This window comes from Cyprinus carpio, chromosome B7 (assembly GCF_018340385.1).
Source record: "Cyprinus carpio isolate SPL01 chromosome B7, ASM1834038v1, whole genome shotgun sequence".
NCBI classification, from domain to species: Eukaryota; Metazoa; Chordata; class Actinopteri; order Cypriniformes; family Cyprinidae; genus Cyprinus; species Cyprinus carpio.
The window spans coordinates 44,967,325-44,984,771 of record NC_056603.1 but is presented as its reverse complement, the minus strand read 5'-3'; the positions used below and the strand labels follow the sequence as shown (position 1 = coordinate 44,984,771).

The 17,447-nt window shown below is 39.5% G+C and overlaps 1 protein-coding gene across 44 annotated transcripts in view; it reads right to left on the bottom strand.

The window, feature by feature from the left end:
• The window catches only part of LOC109099286 (receptor-type tyrosine-protein phosphatase delta-like), a 310,570-nt gene that overhangs the window by 36,478 nt on the left and 256,645 nt on the right, over window positions 1-17,447 (bottom strand). For 13 of the 44 annotated variants that reach the window (XM_042728811.1, XM_042728810.1, XM_042728817.1 and 10 more), the window contains 10 exons: window positions 16,784-16,795; window positions 14,006-14,275; window positions 11,584-12,165; window positions 9,514-9,659; window positions 9,226-9,370; window positions 6,456-6,649; window positions 5,180-5,206; window positions 4,321-4,438; window positions 1,608-2,195; window positions 1,215-1,315 (listed from right to left, as the gene is read on the bottom strand). In XM_042728811.1, coding sequence (XP_042584745.1) covers window positions 1,215-1,315; window positions 1,608-2,195; window positions 4,321-4,438; window positions 5,180-5,206; window positions 6,456-6,649; window positions 9,226-9,370; window positions 9,514-9,659; window positions 11,584-12,165; window positions 14,006-14,275; window positions 16,784-16,795 — 2,183 coding nt within the window. Of the gene's footprint in view, window positions 1-1,214; window positions 1,316-1,607; window positions 2,196-4,320; window positions 4,439-5,179; window positions 5,207-6,455; window positions 6,650-7,522; window positions 7,829-9,225; window positions 9,371-9,513; window positions 9,660-11,583; window positions 12,166-14,005; window positions 14,276-16,783; window positions 16,796-17,447 lie in introns of all 44 variants that reach the window. The other 31 variants (XM_042728832.1, XM_042728835.1, XM_042728833.1 and 28 more) reach the window with 10 other exon arrangements.

Sequence of the window (17,447 nt, the reverse complement as noted above, 5' to 3'; positions counted from 1 at the left end):
GCAGCATTAAGAAGATACCTTCTTTTTGCCAAATGTTCAATCATAATTGCATGTATCCATCAGGCTGTTGTTAGTGCTACTCTGCATTAGAAGGTCTATTGTGAAAAAGAAGTAGATACTTAAAAGTGAAAACTTATTGCATAATTAGCATACTAAGAGTATTTATTACAGAAAAAAAACACTTTATATAATATACTTATGTGTGAACTGCATCAAATGTTTTCAGACACTTAACTGCAATTTATTTGCAATTAAATAAAAACGTATTTTAGTTTAAATTAGTGCTGTCAAATAATTAATCTTGATTAATCACATCCAAAATAAGTTTTTGTTTACATACTATATGTATGTGTGCTGTGTATATATATATACACACACACACACACAGAATACACACACATATATTATGCAAACAAAAACTTTTATTCTGTATGCAATTAATTGCGATTAATCATTTGACAGCACTAGTTTAAATATATATTATGTATATGTATATATATATATATATATATATATATATATATATATATATATATATATATATATATATATATATATTAAATACACAGTATATCTTTAGTGTTTCTGACCCACTTAAGTAGGACTAAAGTACATTTTTATATGTAATTTCAAATACTTTTTTTTTGTCTTTGAAATATGGATAAAGTACTGCTGAATATACTGACAAAACCAAAATATACTTTACAAAAGCTTTACTTTTTTTAAATATATATATACTTTAATATGTTTAGTGCAACTTCAAGTATTTAAATGCATTTGTATATTTAGTGCATTTTGATGCATTCAAAATATATACATTTGTAAAATTTAAAGTTGGAATAACACGCTACAGTTAAAATGACATTCAAGTACTTTACACGTGCTTTAGTATGTTAGTCGACACATCAAAATAAGTGTACTTCTTTAATACACAACAAAGGATTATTAAAGCATAATGATTTAAAATGAACTTTAAAGTAAAAGATTTAATTTGATATTACTACAAAGGCCACTTTAAAAAAAAGAAAAGAAAAGAAACAGACATGAAAGTGTCTCTCTTTAAGGACTATTATTGTATTAATATTAGATGCAAGGTTTTTTAAAAGCTTTTAAGTACACTACAAGTGCACCTTCAATACAATTAAGCACACTTCTTTTTCACAAAGTGAATGTAGAGGGTTTCTGGCTCACAGAACCTCACGCAGGCCTCTCACCGTAAACGGCTGCGCGGGGTTGTAGTTCTCGGGAATCTCCCACGTCAGCAGCACTGAGGTCTTCATGGCAGCTCTCACGTGAAAATTTTTTGCAAACACTGCTAAAAGAAAGTTGGGGCAGATGAATTAGACAAACAGATCCGCAGCACTCCGTTTCAACATCAGCCTTACCTGCCAAGCACTTCGCCTGCTACCTCATGAGGACTAGCCCAGAGCTCCAGCCTTACCTGCAGCTTACCATCGACTCTCCGCAGGACGCTAACTGATTTGAACTAGCTAGGCTAGGGACATTTTCAGATTCGATTTGCTTCTGAAAACCAAACTCTTTCTCACAGGTGACTTAAGGTTGTAGGAGAAGACAAACGGGCCGAGACGGTGTTGTGAGCCTCCTACCTTGGTTGATGGGTTGCGTTCTGAACTGGACGCTAGGACTGTAAGGGCCGGGGCCCTTACTGGTGAAGGCACACATTTTAATATCGTACGTGGTGTCTGCTTTAAGGCCGTCCAGCGTGACGGTGGACTCGGGTGCTGTGATGAACAGTTCTGAGGGGCTACGAGGGCTGTTGATGTCTTTGTACTGAAGGGCGTATTTGATAACGGCTCCGTTGCGCTCGGCTAACGCCACAGGCTGCCAGCTGACCTGGATGGTGGTGGTCGTGCTACTTTCGGCTACGATGCCTTGTGGGTAACCGGCAGGAGTGTCCTCTGGAGTGGTGATCTCCTTCACCGTCTCCTCTCCGAATCCCACCCGGTTGCGGGCCGAGAGACGGAAGGTGTAGGACGCCCCCTTGTGGATCTCTTTGGTGGTGTAGTGGTTCTCGCGCTCGGAGAACTCGATGACGGTCAGGGGCTCCACGTCCTTGCGGCCGAACCGCAGCCGGTAGCCTTGCAGCGGGCCGTAAGTGTTGGTTGGTGGGTGCCACTGCAGTAATGCCGTGCCCATATTCGTCGGACTCACCATGAGACGAGGCTTTTCCGGAACTGAGAATGGACAGACAATACAGAGAAACGTACAGCAGTTTAGAGGTGGGCGAATGGACCTGAATCTAATATCACAATACATGTGCATGTAGCACGATATAGAAATTTTTGCTGGAAATACAGTTCTCATGATATGGAAACCAGTAAAATCTCGCATAATAAATGCATGGTATTTTTTTTATTAGTACTGTCCTGAGTATATCACAGCATTTAGAAACAGAAAAGCACATCAACCAAAATAAAAATAAAAAAAACAAAACAAAATAAAATACAATAATATGACCAAAATTAGTAATTTCATAATAACAATAAATACTACAGTGGGGCTCGAAAGTCTGGGCACCCCTTCCGTAAGGTATGGAAGGTCATAAATTTACAGCACTGAACATACAAGTATCTTCTGTTGCTTACGAAGGGCAGAACTAAAAAAAAAAAAAAAAAAAAGAAAAAAAAAAAAAAAAAAAAAAAAAAAAAAAAAAAAAAAAAATTGGTTCTTCTCACATTTCACCCAAATACTCGGATACCCTAATTTTTGACCCAAATAATTGGATAGCCCAAATCAAGACATCACAAAAAAATCTATAAAATATATCGTAAAAAAAAGAAAGTCAAAAAATTCTATCTTATATAGGGTAAATAAATGCAAGTCATGTCGTATTTATTTCTAAAGTGTTTTGTACAAAACAGATTGTTTAAAAACAGCTTCAGCACAATAAAGTAGAAAACCTGTGTTAAATTATGAAATCAATTATGGAACTAATTTTGTTTCAGCTGTTAAGCAGCTCTACAGAAAACAGTAGTGTCATTATTTCAGATTCAGATATTCAGATTTACTTCAGTTCAATAACAATGCAAGCAAAAGTGATTCAGTCAAGTGCAGTGAGTGATTTTCTCTTTGTCTTTTGTTGTTTGATTAGCATCAATGACAGACAACACCAGGCATGTAAGGCTGCTGTCACTTTAAGACCTAACGCATGGATCCAATATATTGATATACAGTGGATTTTCCTCAAACTGTTTGCATTCACTTAAGACATGGCTGACAACGCTCACATAAATACTGCATTTTGTGTGAATTTGACCATTTGTGTGCAATAAGCAGGAAAAAAGAACTCTATTCAGACAATGTGCGAGTACCAAAATGTGTTACCAAATTTTGCATCTTGTTGCACTTAAGCGGTTTAAAATCACTTGAATGTTTAAACTGGCAAAAGATTAAAATGCATGCAAATGCTGCATTTATAATTCATCTTGCCATGTAACCACAGACTGAATTCTTTACAGGTTTTATCGCGTCCGCCTGTAAATCGCCCACTCCTACGACAATCAATGCTGAGCCCACCGATAGTGGTTCTCAATAGCACAGCAAAATAAATAAACATCCATCTTTTAAACTGTTAAAACGGAGGTGAAAACATATCTTTTTATGATAAAAAATGTCTTCCCAACAAACAACCACAAAAAATACTTTAAAAAAAAAAACAAAACTATCCAAGGTAAAATGGAATATAATTAGGATGATGGTAAATATGGGTCAGTAATGCATCGGCCCTGAAGTTGAAAGCGAAACCAGTTTAGGCTCACAGATCTAACATACAGCCACCGATCCTCTTAATATTGCACTGCTGTATCTATTTTCCTAATTCTCCAGTTGAAAACCCTGCGAGTTTGACAATTTGTAATGATACAATATCAAATAGAAGTCAACAGTGATACTGTGCGCCTTTTCACAGTCATGCACTCAAGGACAAAAGTGAAATAAAAGGCCTTTCAGGAGCTGAATAACAGCACAATTAGAGGTACAACAGAAAAGCGCCTGCACTTATAAGCGATTGTGCGTTTCGAGCCTTTCAGTGATAATCGAGACAGTGCGTAGTATTCTTTTCTTTTGAAAAAGTCTATTTTGCCATTTTCCTGACGGATTTTTCCATTATTTCCTTAACCCCTGCGAGCATTTCAAAGTCAGAGCCGTAGGTGAGTGGAATTACAATCGCCGTCATCACTGCGAGGGCAATTATAGGCATTCACTCTTAATGGCTGCAGAGGAGAGGAGCGAGCCTCTGAGCCGCTCTACAAAGTCCACAGCAACAGAGGCAGAAATTGCTCTGAAGCGGCGCAGACCTACCGGCTCCGGTGGTGGTGACCAGCTTGGGTTTGCTGCGTGCTCCGTCGCCTTTGGTCGTGTAAGCGGCAACCGTAACCGAGTACATGGTCTCAGCGTGCAGATCGGTCAGGATTAATTCCTGGAAAAAAACAACAAAAAACAGCAGGACACAAGTTATTTTTACAAAAAGCTTTTGAAATCATTAAAAAAAAAAAAAGAACTCAAGATTGTGTTTGCTCACAAGTGTAAAACGGTAGAATAAGAGAATAAAGGAAAATGGGTCTGTACACATCAGGAATCATTCCCTAATAGAATCAGTGTGCATTGCTTCTCATGGATAAAAGAATCTGCTAAATGTATAAATGTGTTGTTACAGGTGCAAAGACACATACATTTGTTCTTACCCTCATTCTAATGTTCATGCATCTGGATTACTTTTTATAAACGTACGCATGTCTGTAGGTAGCATTTGGCATAATAAATGCCCATGTAAAGGAATTATCACTTATTCTGCAATTATTTTATTTAAAACAATAATTTAGAAAGACTTACTGTTGGGCCACTGAGTTATTCAGTTTCTTATGATAACATTATGAATAAACATTTTCAGTTGACACACTGCATGTTTCCGTAAGTTTGCATGTGTTCGCTTGCAAATGCATTTTATCCTTTTATTAAACTGCACATTTATTGATAAATCAGGATTTCTGCATGACAACGTTCATACGCAGATGTGTTTCACGTGTATTGTTAATGGATGAGATTCGATGTCATCTTTAGAAAGTTACACAATATGGCATTAAACATCTACAGGCCAGCAAGTAATGCCGCCTTGGAATGCAATAAAGTGCAAAGCTGCAGAACTCTGTGAAGTACTCACATGTTCGGCTGAATCATCATACTCCCACTGAAGCCCAGACCACAGAGCAGCAAGAGGAATAAACAAACAGACAAACAAGAAAAGATGTTCAATTACACTTTGCTGGAGAAGACATGGGAGAGTGTCACTGTATGTGTGTCTCTTCTGTTTCGGTGAGCGAGCAGATGCTGGGATGATGAATGATTCATAATTCTGGAGGATTCGAACAGCGTGTCGGTGTCTCTGCGCTCCACGCTGACGTCAGGATGTGATGCGTCGTGTGAAATCAGACGGGCCGATCTCATCACGCTGGATATTGTCTAACATGAAGGCCTGTATAATCAGGCAGATAACAGGTCTGTGCGCTGTGTGTGATTGATGGCACTTCATCATTAACCTCACATGGGAAAATTAATGTCTAGGGACAGCCTTCATGTCATATGGATATGAAATAAAAGTTTAAATGAACCTGTGCATATCATACACTTACTGCCTTCTTTGTTACTGTTATTAGTGAAAAATGAGCTTTTGTGTCCCTCATTAACTTACAGTATGAGCAAATAAGAACTCTGACAATGAATAGCTGTGCTATTTTAATACATTAGTAAAAATCTATTCTTTTATTTTTATCTGTCTTCTTCACTGTGAAACTTGTTTCCTTGTTGTATTAACAAATATGCACAATTTAAATAAACTAATAACTAAAATGAAACAAATATATGTATTCTCTGTCATAATGAATGTACTTATTATTATACTATTATAAAATATCAACATTTAATTGATTTTATAATAATTTATATATATTTTTTTATAATGAGCTGCCTTGCTTACAACACAATAATCAAATAATCAGCAATACATACATACAGCATACACTTATTTATAATTGGCATCACTGGCATTAAAAAAATAAATTAATTAATTAAAAAAATAAAAAAATAAAAAAATAAATAAAAAGGTAACTTGTTCTAACCTGTTCCAAACTAGTAGACCATGTTAGACCAGCAATTAAATGGCACTATTTTTTATTTTTATTTTTTTCCTCTCTAATCGTGTTTTGAAATGCATTCTGGGATTAAAAAATGAAGCCTACTTTCTGTTAACTAGGTGGGCAGCTCACTAGTTTGTGAAAGAGTCCAAAAGTTCACATTTCTGTTCATGCAGTCATGTTTTCTTATCTTGCAATCAAAAGAGTTGGCAGCTGGCTGTATGAACTGTGTCATGAGCACAGAACTCATCAACGCCTGTAAAGATTGACTTGAGAAGCGGTGCAGCTGTGCAGGTGGGTGCCTACCTGAGCGTCGTCGATCAGCATGTCCTTGATGACAGGGTGACCAACGGGTTCCCCATTAACCATCCTGACATAGTGCACCTGGTACCCACGGATCTGGCCGTGCTGCCTGCTCGGCACCGGCGACCGCCACAGCACTTTAACACACGAAGAGTTGACAGCCTCCACCTCGACTTTACGAGGAGGGCCACTGGGCACTGAGAGAATTATGGGATAAAAGACAAAAAGGTCAAGCGTAAAGACGACACCTCCCATCCGACTGGACGAGACGTCTCCCCTGAGAAAGCAGTGAAGCAGACAAAAACCTACCAAATGGAACTATATCATTAACAAGTACTGGATAACACTAATATCTTGACAATGGGAGGTCAAAAACAAAAAAAGAGAGAGAGAAAAAACAAAAACAAAAAAAAACAAAAACAATCCCCAAAAACTGGTCACACAGCTGACCTAATTTTTTTCTGAAAAAATGGGTTTAGTGGATTCAAAATATGGAATAAAAACAATCAAAAATAAGCCAAGAGGAGTGTTTCAGAGGTTTGAAGCACTCTAAAGGAGTTTGGCTATGATAGAGTGAAGACAAAAAGAAAAACAAATGGAAAAGTTTAAGAAAAATGTCATCAGCATGGGACGTTTGAAAAAAAAAAAAAGCCCCATTTCTGAAGATTCACTGTCGATTTAGTCATCTTTTTTCACGTATGAAAATGAGTTTCACTCCATTAAAAAGCCATTTCATTTATCTTAATAAGAAAATGAGGAAAAAACAGCAAGACATTGGGATTGTTGGAAGTTTAAGGTTGTTGGAAGAACGTGCCATGAAATAAGTCTGGTTTAGTAAAAAGTCTGAAAAATTCTCTCAAAAATTCTCCCCAAAATTATCAAAGAGGGGAAGGGGATGCTGGTTCGGTGAAAGGTCACAAAAAATCCTGGTTAGTAGAGTTAGTGTAAACAGAGGGAGTGAGAGGGGCGAGGGGCGTTAGGGTGCCTTGGGCAGAAGTCTGGCAGAAGTGGGGCGTGTTTTAAGAGTAGACATTAGCATAGGGTCACAGTGGCGTGTGAGTAAGACATACCATCCTCCTCTGTACGGATCAGCTGAGGTAAACTCTCCGGGCCTTCTCCCGCTTCAGTGTGGGCGCTCACTGTCACACGGTATTCTGTCCATTTCTCCAAGTTTTCCAACAGATAATGGAACTTTTCTGGCGGTATGTCCGAGACTTGATTCAACGAGGTATCGTCGCCTTCGGTCGCCGCGTACTGGATGGTGTATTTGGTCATGATTCCGTTTTGGAGCTCCACCGGGGGCGGTTTCCAACTTACCAGAATGCTGGTAGAATTGGGACTAGTACACTTGACTTCCTGGGGGGTGGAGCTGAGGGCTCTGATTGGAGGATCAGAGGAATGTGGGAGGAGCAGAATAGTCATTTAATCGGATTGGAGAAGTTTTGGAGTTTGGTTGGATCCAGGTGAGGTTCACGGGGGTTGAGGTAAGAGGATTTTTTTGTTTTTGTGGTGGAGGTGGAGATGAGGTTGATGGACAAACAAAAACAAAAAACAAAGGGAACATAAAATGACATCAAATGAGGATGAATCAGAGGGACTACATTTATTTAAAACAAAAACAATGACATGGACATAAACTTAATGAAGCTTAAAAATAAGAACAAAATGGGCAGAGATGTCACAGACTTCTCATAAGGAGGTAGAAATGATAAAACAAATTCGCAAATTGTGCAGGGTGGGACTGGAGCAGACCCTAAAACAAAAGAACCTACCTTCGTAACTCTACTTATGTATTTTTTTCCCTAAATATCCTAAAATCAGGGCTCAAATTTCAACTGCTCTCATCATACTTCAACAGCATTGTGAAATATCTCAAAGAACCGCGTTTAAATCAGGCCCTGTTTCCTCCAAGCAGTTACCATCAATCCAAAATTTCAAAGGTTGATGTGTCAGCTCTGTACAAACAGGAAATGCATTGCTCACCAACCTTTCCGAGGCCTGTTGGTTTGAGGTAAAAGCCTGGTTGGTCCAAGAGTTCCTGACTGACATTTCTAGACTTGGACATGCAAACACTCTATCGCAAAAACAGCCCTCCGAGATACTTACCTGGCATGTACTCAGAAGACCTCAGATTTATTCAGATTGTCTCAAATTGTGAGTACAAAGTAAAGCACAGTCAAGCTTGTCAGCATTAATTATTCATCAAATTAGGAAAGATTAATGAAGGAGTTGATCTAAAGGTTTGGTTACAGTTCGACTTGAATGAATGAAGAATAAATATGAGGTCTTTTGGGAATGCAATTCTCTTTTCTAGCTACGTATCATTGCATTTGAGCTTACAAGAAGGCTCCAGAGGGAAACTCTCCAAATTTGGTAAATCTTTCAAATGCAGTGTGGTATATAATAGCCAAAGTCAAAAAACAAGGCACCCAGAAGCTGAACAACGGCAGCCAAACAGATGAATAATTCAGTCTCATCTCTTACTTGCGTAATATATGATGCCAAATTGAAAAAAGTGACCTTGTCATTTGACAACATCTTCCACAAACTGACTTTCATTCAAACAAGATGTGCGCTAACAGCGCCCTCAAGGCAGAAAACAGAAATGCCTCCATCTCTCAAAAATCTCTCAGTGTAAACCACTGCTCAAACAAATTTAGGATTACATTAGCAAACGCTGTTAAGAAATGGAGGATTTCTGCTTTGTTACGTGCTGCGCCTGTCCTTGAACTGCTGTGTTGAGGAAAGACAGTAAAGACAGAAAGGGACCTACGTGTCTGAGGCGTTTCGGCTGAGATCTCGTTGGTGTATGCGCCGATGCCGTGTTTGCTGCGAGCGGCCAGCTGAAACGTGTAGGTAGTGAACGGCTTCAGATCTTTCAGTAAATAGGTTGTGGTGGGCTCAAAGCTTACTCGTTTCTGAGGAAGGGACAATAAAAAACAAAAAAAAACAAAGGTTAAATCCCCAGAAAATAGAGTTAATATAGTCAACCCGAGCAATGACAATGACATCAATTGTGGGACGAGTGAAGGAGTTTGCCAATGACTGTTCATGTTCGGACCTCCTCTTTGTCATCTCCTTTCTTATAGAGCAGCTCGTATCCGATGATTTGATTGTCCTGGCCCGTCTGAGTCGGCGGGTTCCACGACAGCAAGATGCTCGTCTCAGATTTGGCTTCGCCTTTGAAGTCCGTTGGTTGAGAGGGCACTGTAAAAATGTTACAACAAATAACAGAAATGATCCACTGTTATGCTGATGATACTCAACTATATATCTCAACAAGACCAGGTGAAACTTCTAAATTATCTAAGCTAACAGAGTGTGTTAAAAATGTAAAAGATTGGATGACCAATAATTATCTCCTATTAAATTCAGATAAGACAGAGATATTACTTATTGGACCAGAAAACATTACACAGAATCTCGTAGATTACAATTTACAAACTAGACGGATGTACTGTTACTTCCTCTACTGTCAAAAATCTGGGTGTTATATTAGACAGTAACCTGTCTTTTGAAAATCATATTTCCCATGTTACAAAAACAGCATTCTTCCATCTTAGAAACATTGCCAAGCTACGAAACATGTTACCTGTTTCTGATGCAGAAAAGCTAGTTCATGCATTCATGACGTCTAGACTGGATTATTGTAATGCACTGCTAGCTGGTTGTCCTGCATCCTCAATAAACAAGCTACAGGTAGTCCAAAATACAGCGCTAGAGTCCTTACCAGGTCAAGAAAATATGATCATATTACCCCAAAACTACAGTCTCTGCACTGGCTACCTATTAAGTTCCGTATCAGTTACAAAATATTATTACTTACTTATAAGGCCCTTAATGGTTTAGCTCCTGCGTACCTAACTAGTCTTCTACCACGCTACAACCCATCACGCTCCCTAAGGTCACAAAACACTGGACTTTTGATAGTACCTAGGATAGCAAAGTCCACTAAAAGAGGAGGAGCTTTTTCGCATTTGGCACCCAAACTCTGGAATAGCCTTCCTGATAATGTTCGGGGTTCAGACACACTCCCTCTGTTTAAATCTAGATTAAAAACACACCTCTTTGGCCAAGCATTCAAATAATGCATCTCATAATTTTGGACTGCAGTTATATCTGATCAATGCACATTATTATTCTTTAGCTTGGGTTAAACTAATTAATTTTGCTTGGCTGGAACAGCAGCTACGCTAATTATGTCTCTATTTGTTTCTCTGTTTCTGCTGGATTTACACCCCGTGGTAACTAGGATTTACACAAGCTCCAGTCTGGATCCAGAACACCTGAGAAGAGATGATGCCAACCCCTCAGAGGACCTCAGATGATGCTAACCCAGAGACAACATACAGAACTACCACATTTTGCACAAGTTTGATTGCATAATTGCTGTTAATAGTGTTAATTGTCTGTTTGTTTACATCTTTTATTGATTTTTCTGAACATTTCTGCCATATGCACATAAACTGACAGTCACTGATAATCTACTACTAAATATTGTAGAAACTTAATCTTCTGTAAAGTTGCTTTGCGATGATTTGTATCGTAAAAAGCGCTATACAAATAAACTTGAATTGAATTTAATACAAATGGCCATTTCCATTGCAGTCATTTCTCTTCATGTTTGTATTATGAGAATACATTAGTGGACAAGCTTAGTTCTCCTGGAGTAACCGGTGCTTCAATGTACAATAGTGGTGGTTCATGGACTGTACCGTAACTGATTAAATTGTGACTCAATTGTTCATATAGGCTATGAGTCTGAATAAAGCGCATCCAATCAGAGTTATGCGTCTTAGTTTTAAACTCATACATTGCTTTTACCATGAATCTGATCTCTTGCTTTGTGTCCACCAAGTTACAAATTAAAACAGAGAATATATCAAATTAAGTACTTCATTCAGAGGCTTAAACCAAAATACACATTATCACATGAAACATTTTTATGTTGAATATCCAGCAAAAATAACCACAGTGTAACAAAATAAAACAATAACAATAATAATAATAATAAAAACACCAAATATAATAATAATAATAATAATAATAATAATAATAATAATAATAATAAAAAGATAGCTGCAAAGAGCAATCAACAAGAGCTGTTATTCCTGACATTCCCAACACCCACCTCCAGTTTTGGCTATGATCTGCAAATCAGAAGAGAGCGGTCCATCTCCTACAGAGGTGAAGGCCAGGACCTTGATGTAGTAAGTCTTATTGGGTGTCAGGCCTGGAATGGTGAGGAAGTTGGAAGTCCTTACAATCTGTTTCTCCCACTGGTTGACATGCTGGCTGGGATCGGTGGTGTAGTAAACCCTGTAGCCCGTAATCTGCCCATTTGCCTCCTCGGGTTCATCCCAGTGGATGATGGCGGTCGTGGCACTTAGCATGCGCCCTCGGACTTGCCGTGGGGCGGTACTTGGCGCTTGCTCCGCTGTTTTGGCCTCGATGGATTCACTGGGAGGCCCACGTCCAATGTTATTCACTGCGACTACTCTGAACTGGTAGTCGGAGTAAGGGCTTAGCCCGCCCACACTGTATCGAGTGGTGGCGACTCCATCGATCTCTTTAAAAGAGTCCTCAGAGTTTTTGGGCTTGTGCTGGATGATGTAGTAAGAAACAGGTTCGGGATTCCCAGAATCCCATGTGAGTGTGATGCTTGTTGCTGTGCGTTCCGTTACCTGGGGAACACCTGGTGGCTTCGGTAAAGCTGAAGCAACAATAAAGAAGCTCATCAGTGAATTTAAATTATTTGGAAAATCCACAGTAATTATTTACTTAGGATTATTGGAGCAATATTAATGACTGTGTTGAATCACTAAAATTGAACGGTGCCCGTTTTAGTGCCTTAATCAATAAAGGACATATCCAAATCAGTTACAGCCACAAATCTGCCTACTTGTCCCAGACAAGTGTTAATGTCAATCCCTGAGGTGCATTCTATAATAAGCCTAATTTATTTGCAAATGTAGTATTTCAGCTCTTTTAGCATCTGGATCTGCAAATGGTTAGTGAAGATGCAAGTTGTTGCTCTAAAAAATGGCACCCATGCACGTATTGGTTTAGTGAATTCTCCCCTCACTCTCAAAGGACATAAACATTTTTAACCCCTTAACTGTCACCCCCCATTTTTTAAAATAGGCATTAAAGTGCACTATCCAAACTTAAATTGTTGTATTTTATGAACACTTTGGAATAAAGACCTAAGGTTGGTCTCTTTTTAAAGAATAAAATTAGCAGATTTTGGCAAAAGTTTTTCAAAAAATTAAAGTATCAAAAAGTTATAGAAGTTTAAATGTACTGTAAATAAAATGTGCTATATTAATTTAATTTTATTTATTATAAATATTTTACATAACAGGTTTTACTCTAAAATTGGTATAAAATTAAACCCTTGTGTCTAAATAAGTTATGTTCCAAATTTAAAGTTGATAAGAAAAAAATTGAGGTTCCTGTGAGATTTTATTTAGGGCGTCATACCACAAACAGCCACTGGGAGCCATCAAAACTCCTTTGAATTTTGTTTAATGAATTTTTCCTAGATTTCTCTGTCAATTTTACTTCAATACTCAAAATAACCACCAAGTATGGAATCCTGAGACTCAGACCTTTCCAATGATATGTTTGTTGCCAAGATTATAAAAAGTTTTGATTCTAAAAGACCGTAATGCATTTTGTAATATGACACTTGACTCCGCCCACTAAGGGGGAGGAGACCGCCATAAGATTTTAAAGTACAATTTCCATGGTAACGCAATGTCCGATTTCAAAATGGTTTTCACAGGATGAATCTTGGGCTTCTAAGCTTTAAAAAGATATATAATTTATGATGATTACTAAAAGATTTTATAGAGAAAAAGGACAACAAAAAAAGAGCGACGGTGACAGTTAAGGGGTTTAATATTTGAAAACGAACAAACAGGTGTGAAATGGTTCTTCACCTGGTTTATAGGAAATGTCTTTGTTGTGTGTGCTATTGTATTGGTAAGCTACACGGTGTCGTATGGCTTTTTCATTAGCATTCACAAACCATGTGCTCTTCCCTTGGGATACTAGCCGAAGGTTAAAGTGTCAGCTTGCTCTGCCAACACAGGAACAGTAGACGTGGGTTTACAGTGCAGTTTGCCGCTAATGTATTACAGAAAAAGAGCTCAGAGTCTTGACAGTACTTCCGCGATAAGGAGGAAACCAAGTTACCCCAGAGGAAAGAGAGACTCTGCGGTTTGTTTAGAACATGTCTTAAATATTCCACAGGCTGTAATTTATTACTTTAATTCAGAGGCTGGCGATAGGACAGATAATGTTTAGTCTTTGCGTGCTGTCTCTTGGGGCATATTATGACTAATGTGATTTTGTTATGTCTGCTGCAGACAAAGGCTTTGTGTGTGTGGATGTGAACAGCTGTAAGTATGTCGGCCTGTTTGAACGAACGAGTGTGCCAACAGTAGGAGCTTGTGGATTCAGCTGCAGAATGTGATAAGACAGATCAAATAACAGGAGCTTGGTGCCGGTTGGAATGTTAAGTGTCGAGTCGTCTCATGGATTCTCACCTTTGACCGTAATCTGTGCGACCGCCTCTATAACGCCCAGCGTTGACATGGCGACACACGTGTAGTTGGCTGACTGCCGGACGTCAGTGAGTTCCAGCACGTTTCGCCCAATGGGCATGTCATCTTCAGGGGTCAAATCCTCCGACCCCAACATCCATTTAACGTAGGGCATCGGTGACCCGACGGCCACACAGGTGATGTTTACGCTGCCGCCGGGCATGATCTCATTGTCCGTCGGGGGAATGGAAAACCGGGGTGGAACCCGTCTCACTGCAAGAGAGCACAAGCACCAGTAACTTCCCGTCCAGCCGTAAGCTTAAGGAACATTCGGGAACATTTAACAGGTGACGCACTGACAAAGATCTGGTGGATTTCACTTATACACTGTTTCAAATGGTTGAGATATAGCAGGATCCGACAGGAAACTACTGCACATGTACTGCACAAAAACATTCCACTTCACTCCCTTTGGACTGGGACATTGAAACAGACGCCATGCACAGGTGACCTACGCGTGACAGACGGACGACAGCACACGGGGGAACTGGAGGGCCACAGCATGCAGGAGTTGTGTGCATTTGTACAACTTCGATGCTGCGTTCTCTTCCAGTTGATGTGAAGGAATGTGCCGGATCACATTGCCACATCACACACAGGGCGACGGGCCCCGCGGCAGAGCCGCCGCTAACTAACAATGGGTAGAGACTAGCTGTCTGGCTGTCTGCGGCTGCCATTCAAAAAGTGGACACAAGTGTCAATGTAAACGGTCGTGAAACCGTGAATAAACAAGGGTAATGACAATGGAAGTCTGAATCTGAAGCGGAATCAAAATGAAAATAAACAGATGCAACAAATTAATGGATGAATAAAAGATAAAGCCTTTATGCAAATGGGGCGTGGGTGGGGGGCGTTCCTGAATCTGTCATGCAAACAAGCAAACAAACTGTTCATTCCACAGGGAAACTTTGGGACTTAAAGAAAAATGGGGAACTAGAAGAGAGAAGAGGATGGGGGGAGGAATAGTAGTGTCAGATAACAGGGAATCAACAGGGCTATTAAAATCAGAAGTCTCCGAGAGAGAGAGGAAGAGAGAGAGAGCGAGCGAGAGAGAGAGAGAGAGAGAGAGAGAGAGAGAGAGAGAGAGAGAGAGAGAGAGAGAGAGACAGAGAGAGGAATGCTATGTGCCAGCTCCTCAGAAGAGGGTTTACGGGACAGCAGAAGGGTGGGAGAAGATTCAAGAGTCCAAAATAACTGAACTGATGTCAGTGTTACTGCTTACATACTGTCAGTCTCAGACGGCAGTGGCTGATGTACAATGTACACAGCAGTGGCAGGAGCTTTCTCAAAGCGACAGGCTCTGCTGGCTTTACACAGCTTCTGGGAGTCAGTGTGCAGCGGTTTATATCAGTCCTGCTACAATGAGCCCATCTGAGGACAACGGATCATGGGATTTGACAAAGTTTGCAAGGTTCATCATAACAAATCTGAGAGTTTTAAGACACTTAGTGGCAGTAAACTAGATCAGTGTTTCCCAAACATGTTCCTGGAGGCACACAGACAGTACACATCTTCAGAGATTCAGTTCTCTTCAGAGAACCAGGTAAGGGAGAACTCCAAAATGTGTAAGGTTGACATGCAACCAGGAACAGGGTTGGGAAAAGCTGAACTAGATGTCTATGATTAGAACATTACATTCCATTTTACATTACATTTGAGGGATTCCTCAAATCTGGGCCCTGGAGGGCCACTGATCTGCAGAGTTTGACTTTAACCCTAATAAGACATGGGAGCCAGCTAATTAAAGTCTTCAGAGTTACTGGAAGGTGAGTTTAACCAGGGTTTGAGCTAAACTCTGCAGGCTAAATTTTGTGTAATCCTGCACTGTGGTCGGGGTTAAATCCCAGTTTCCTGCTCCTTTTCATCACATCTTCTCCTGTTTACGTGGACGTTTCTTGGCCAGGATCTTTATTATATCACTTGCAAATAAAATAACAGTAGGATGAACCTAAACCAATGTTTAGCGATGAGTTAAAGTCTATTTAAGTCTTTAACCACCAGAAATGGAAGAAGGAGGGATAAGAATTTCAGCGACGTGTGGCATGCATTTGACCGGAGATGTTGCGCATCTGGAGATGATATCTCTAATTATCGCGAACAGATTTTTAATCCTATCGCAATTCATTTCCAATTGAAACACTGTTCCTGGAGATATGATGTTTACCCTTTCATCTGAATACCGTTCCATTTGTTGAGTCTTGAGAACAATGCTCTACATGCATCAATTGTCCTTTATTAGCAGCCTGTTAGGTGGAAAGGAAAGAAAATATCTGATCTCACAGAACTACGGAGCATGTCTCATCGCAGTTCATACTGTGGTGAAGGTCAGAGAATGGAAGCTTGTTTCTAGGTGTTAGGAAAGCACGTGTCGGTCAAAGTAACGAAGCAGGACCACTGACATGTGGGAGAAGACAGACAACTTCAGCATGACCAATCCACCATGCAACCCCCCAACAAACTGTGCACATTTTGACTGACATGCACCACTTTTTGGTCAAGCAGTACTGCGGAGAGCAGGGCATTCGTTCAGACCACAACAAAAGGGAAAAGAAGGAAAAAAAAAATAAACGGACCAAAACATAGAACATAAGGAACCAAAAGCAGAATTTAATCGCAAATGCAGCTACAATTATTTGTTTCATACTCTTGGGAATTGTGACTACAACTGTATCATTTGTTTTCTGAGTTTGAAGATAGTTAGAAAGAAAAAAACACACCAACCTTCTCGCAGCTCTGAGGGATGTAGGGAATTGATGCGGAAACAAAATAAAATGAGGAGAAAAACAAGGGAAAATACAGAGAGAGTAAAACAGGCCACATTCAACCCAGAGAATTGCTGCTAGAGACAGAATGTCTAGGAAAAGAAAAGTGTGCTGCATTTTACAGGCCTTTTATTGCGCTGCCCATTAAACAATATGACACAAGTCCAGTTATGAGCTTTACATGCCATCAGCAGTTACTGTGGTCTGGACTGACATTCTTCTGGAGTTTTGATCATGCAGTATTTGAGAAACACATTGGTTCTTCATGTAAACCACATGACTGGGACTTGTGCATGAATATAGCCACACTCTTTAAAGCAGCAATGTGTTTGCTTGAGCAGCGCTGGACATCAGGCCATCAAGGTTTATAAAATTGAACATATTTTGGCAGCGATTATGACAAATTAAAGTCAACATGAAATCATAAGCACCGTTTTCTAACTAATACTGGATATTCAGTAATATGAAATTTGTCACACTATCAAAGTCAACTGGGCTGCGAACACAGTTTCATGTTGACTTTATCATCCAATCATTTTCCTTATGGTTGAAATCAAGAAAATCAAGGCCTTTTCTCGTGTTTTAATATGAAATTTGTCACACTATCAAAGTCAACTGGGCTG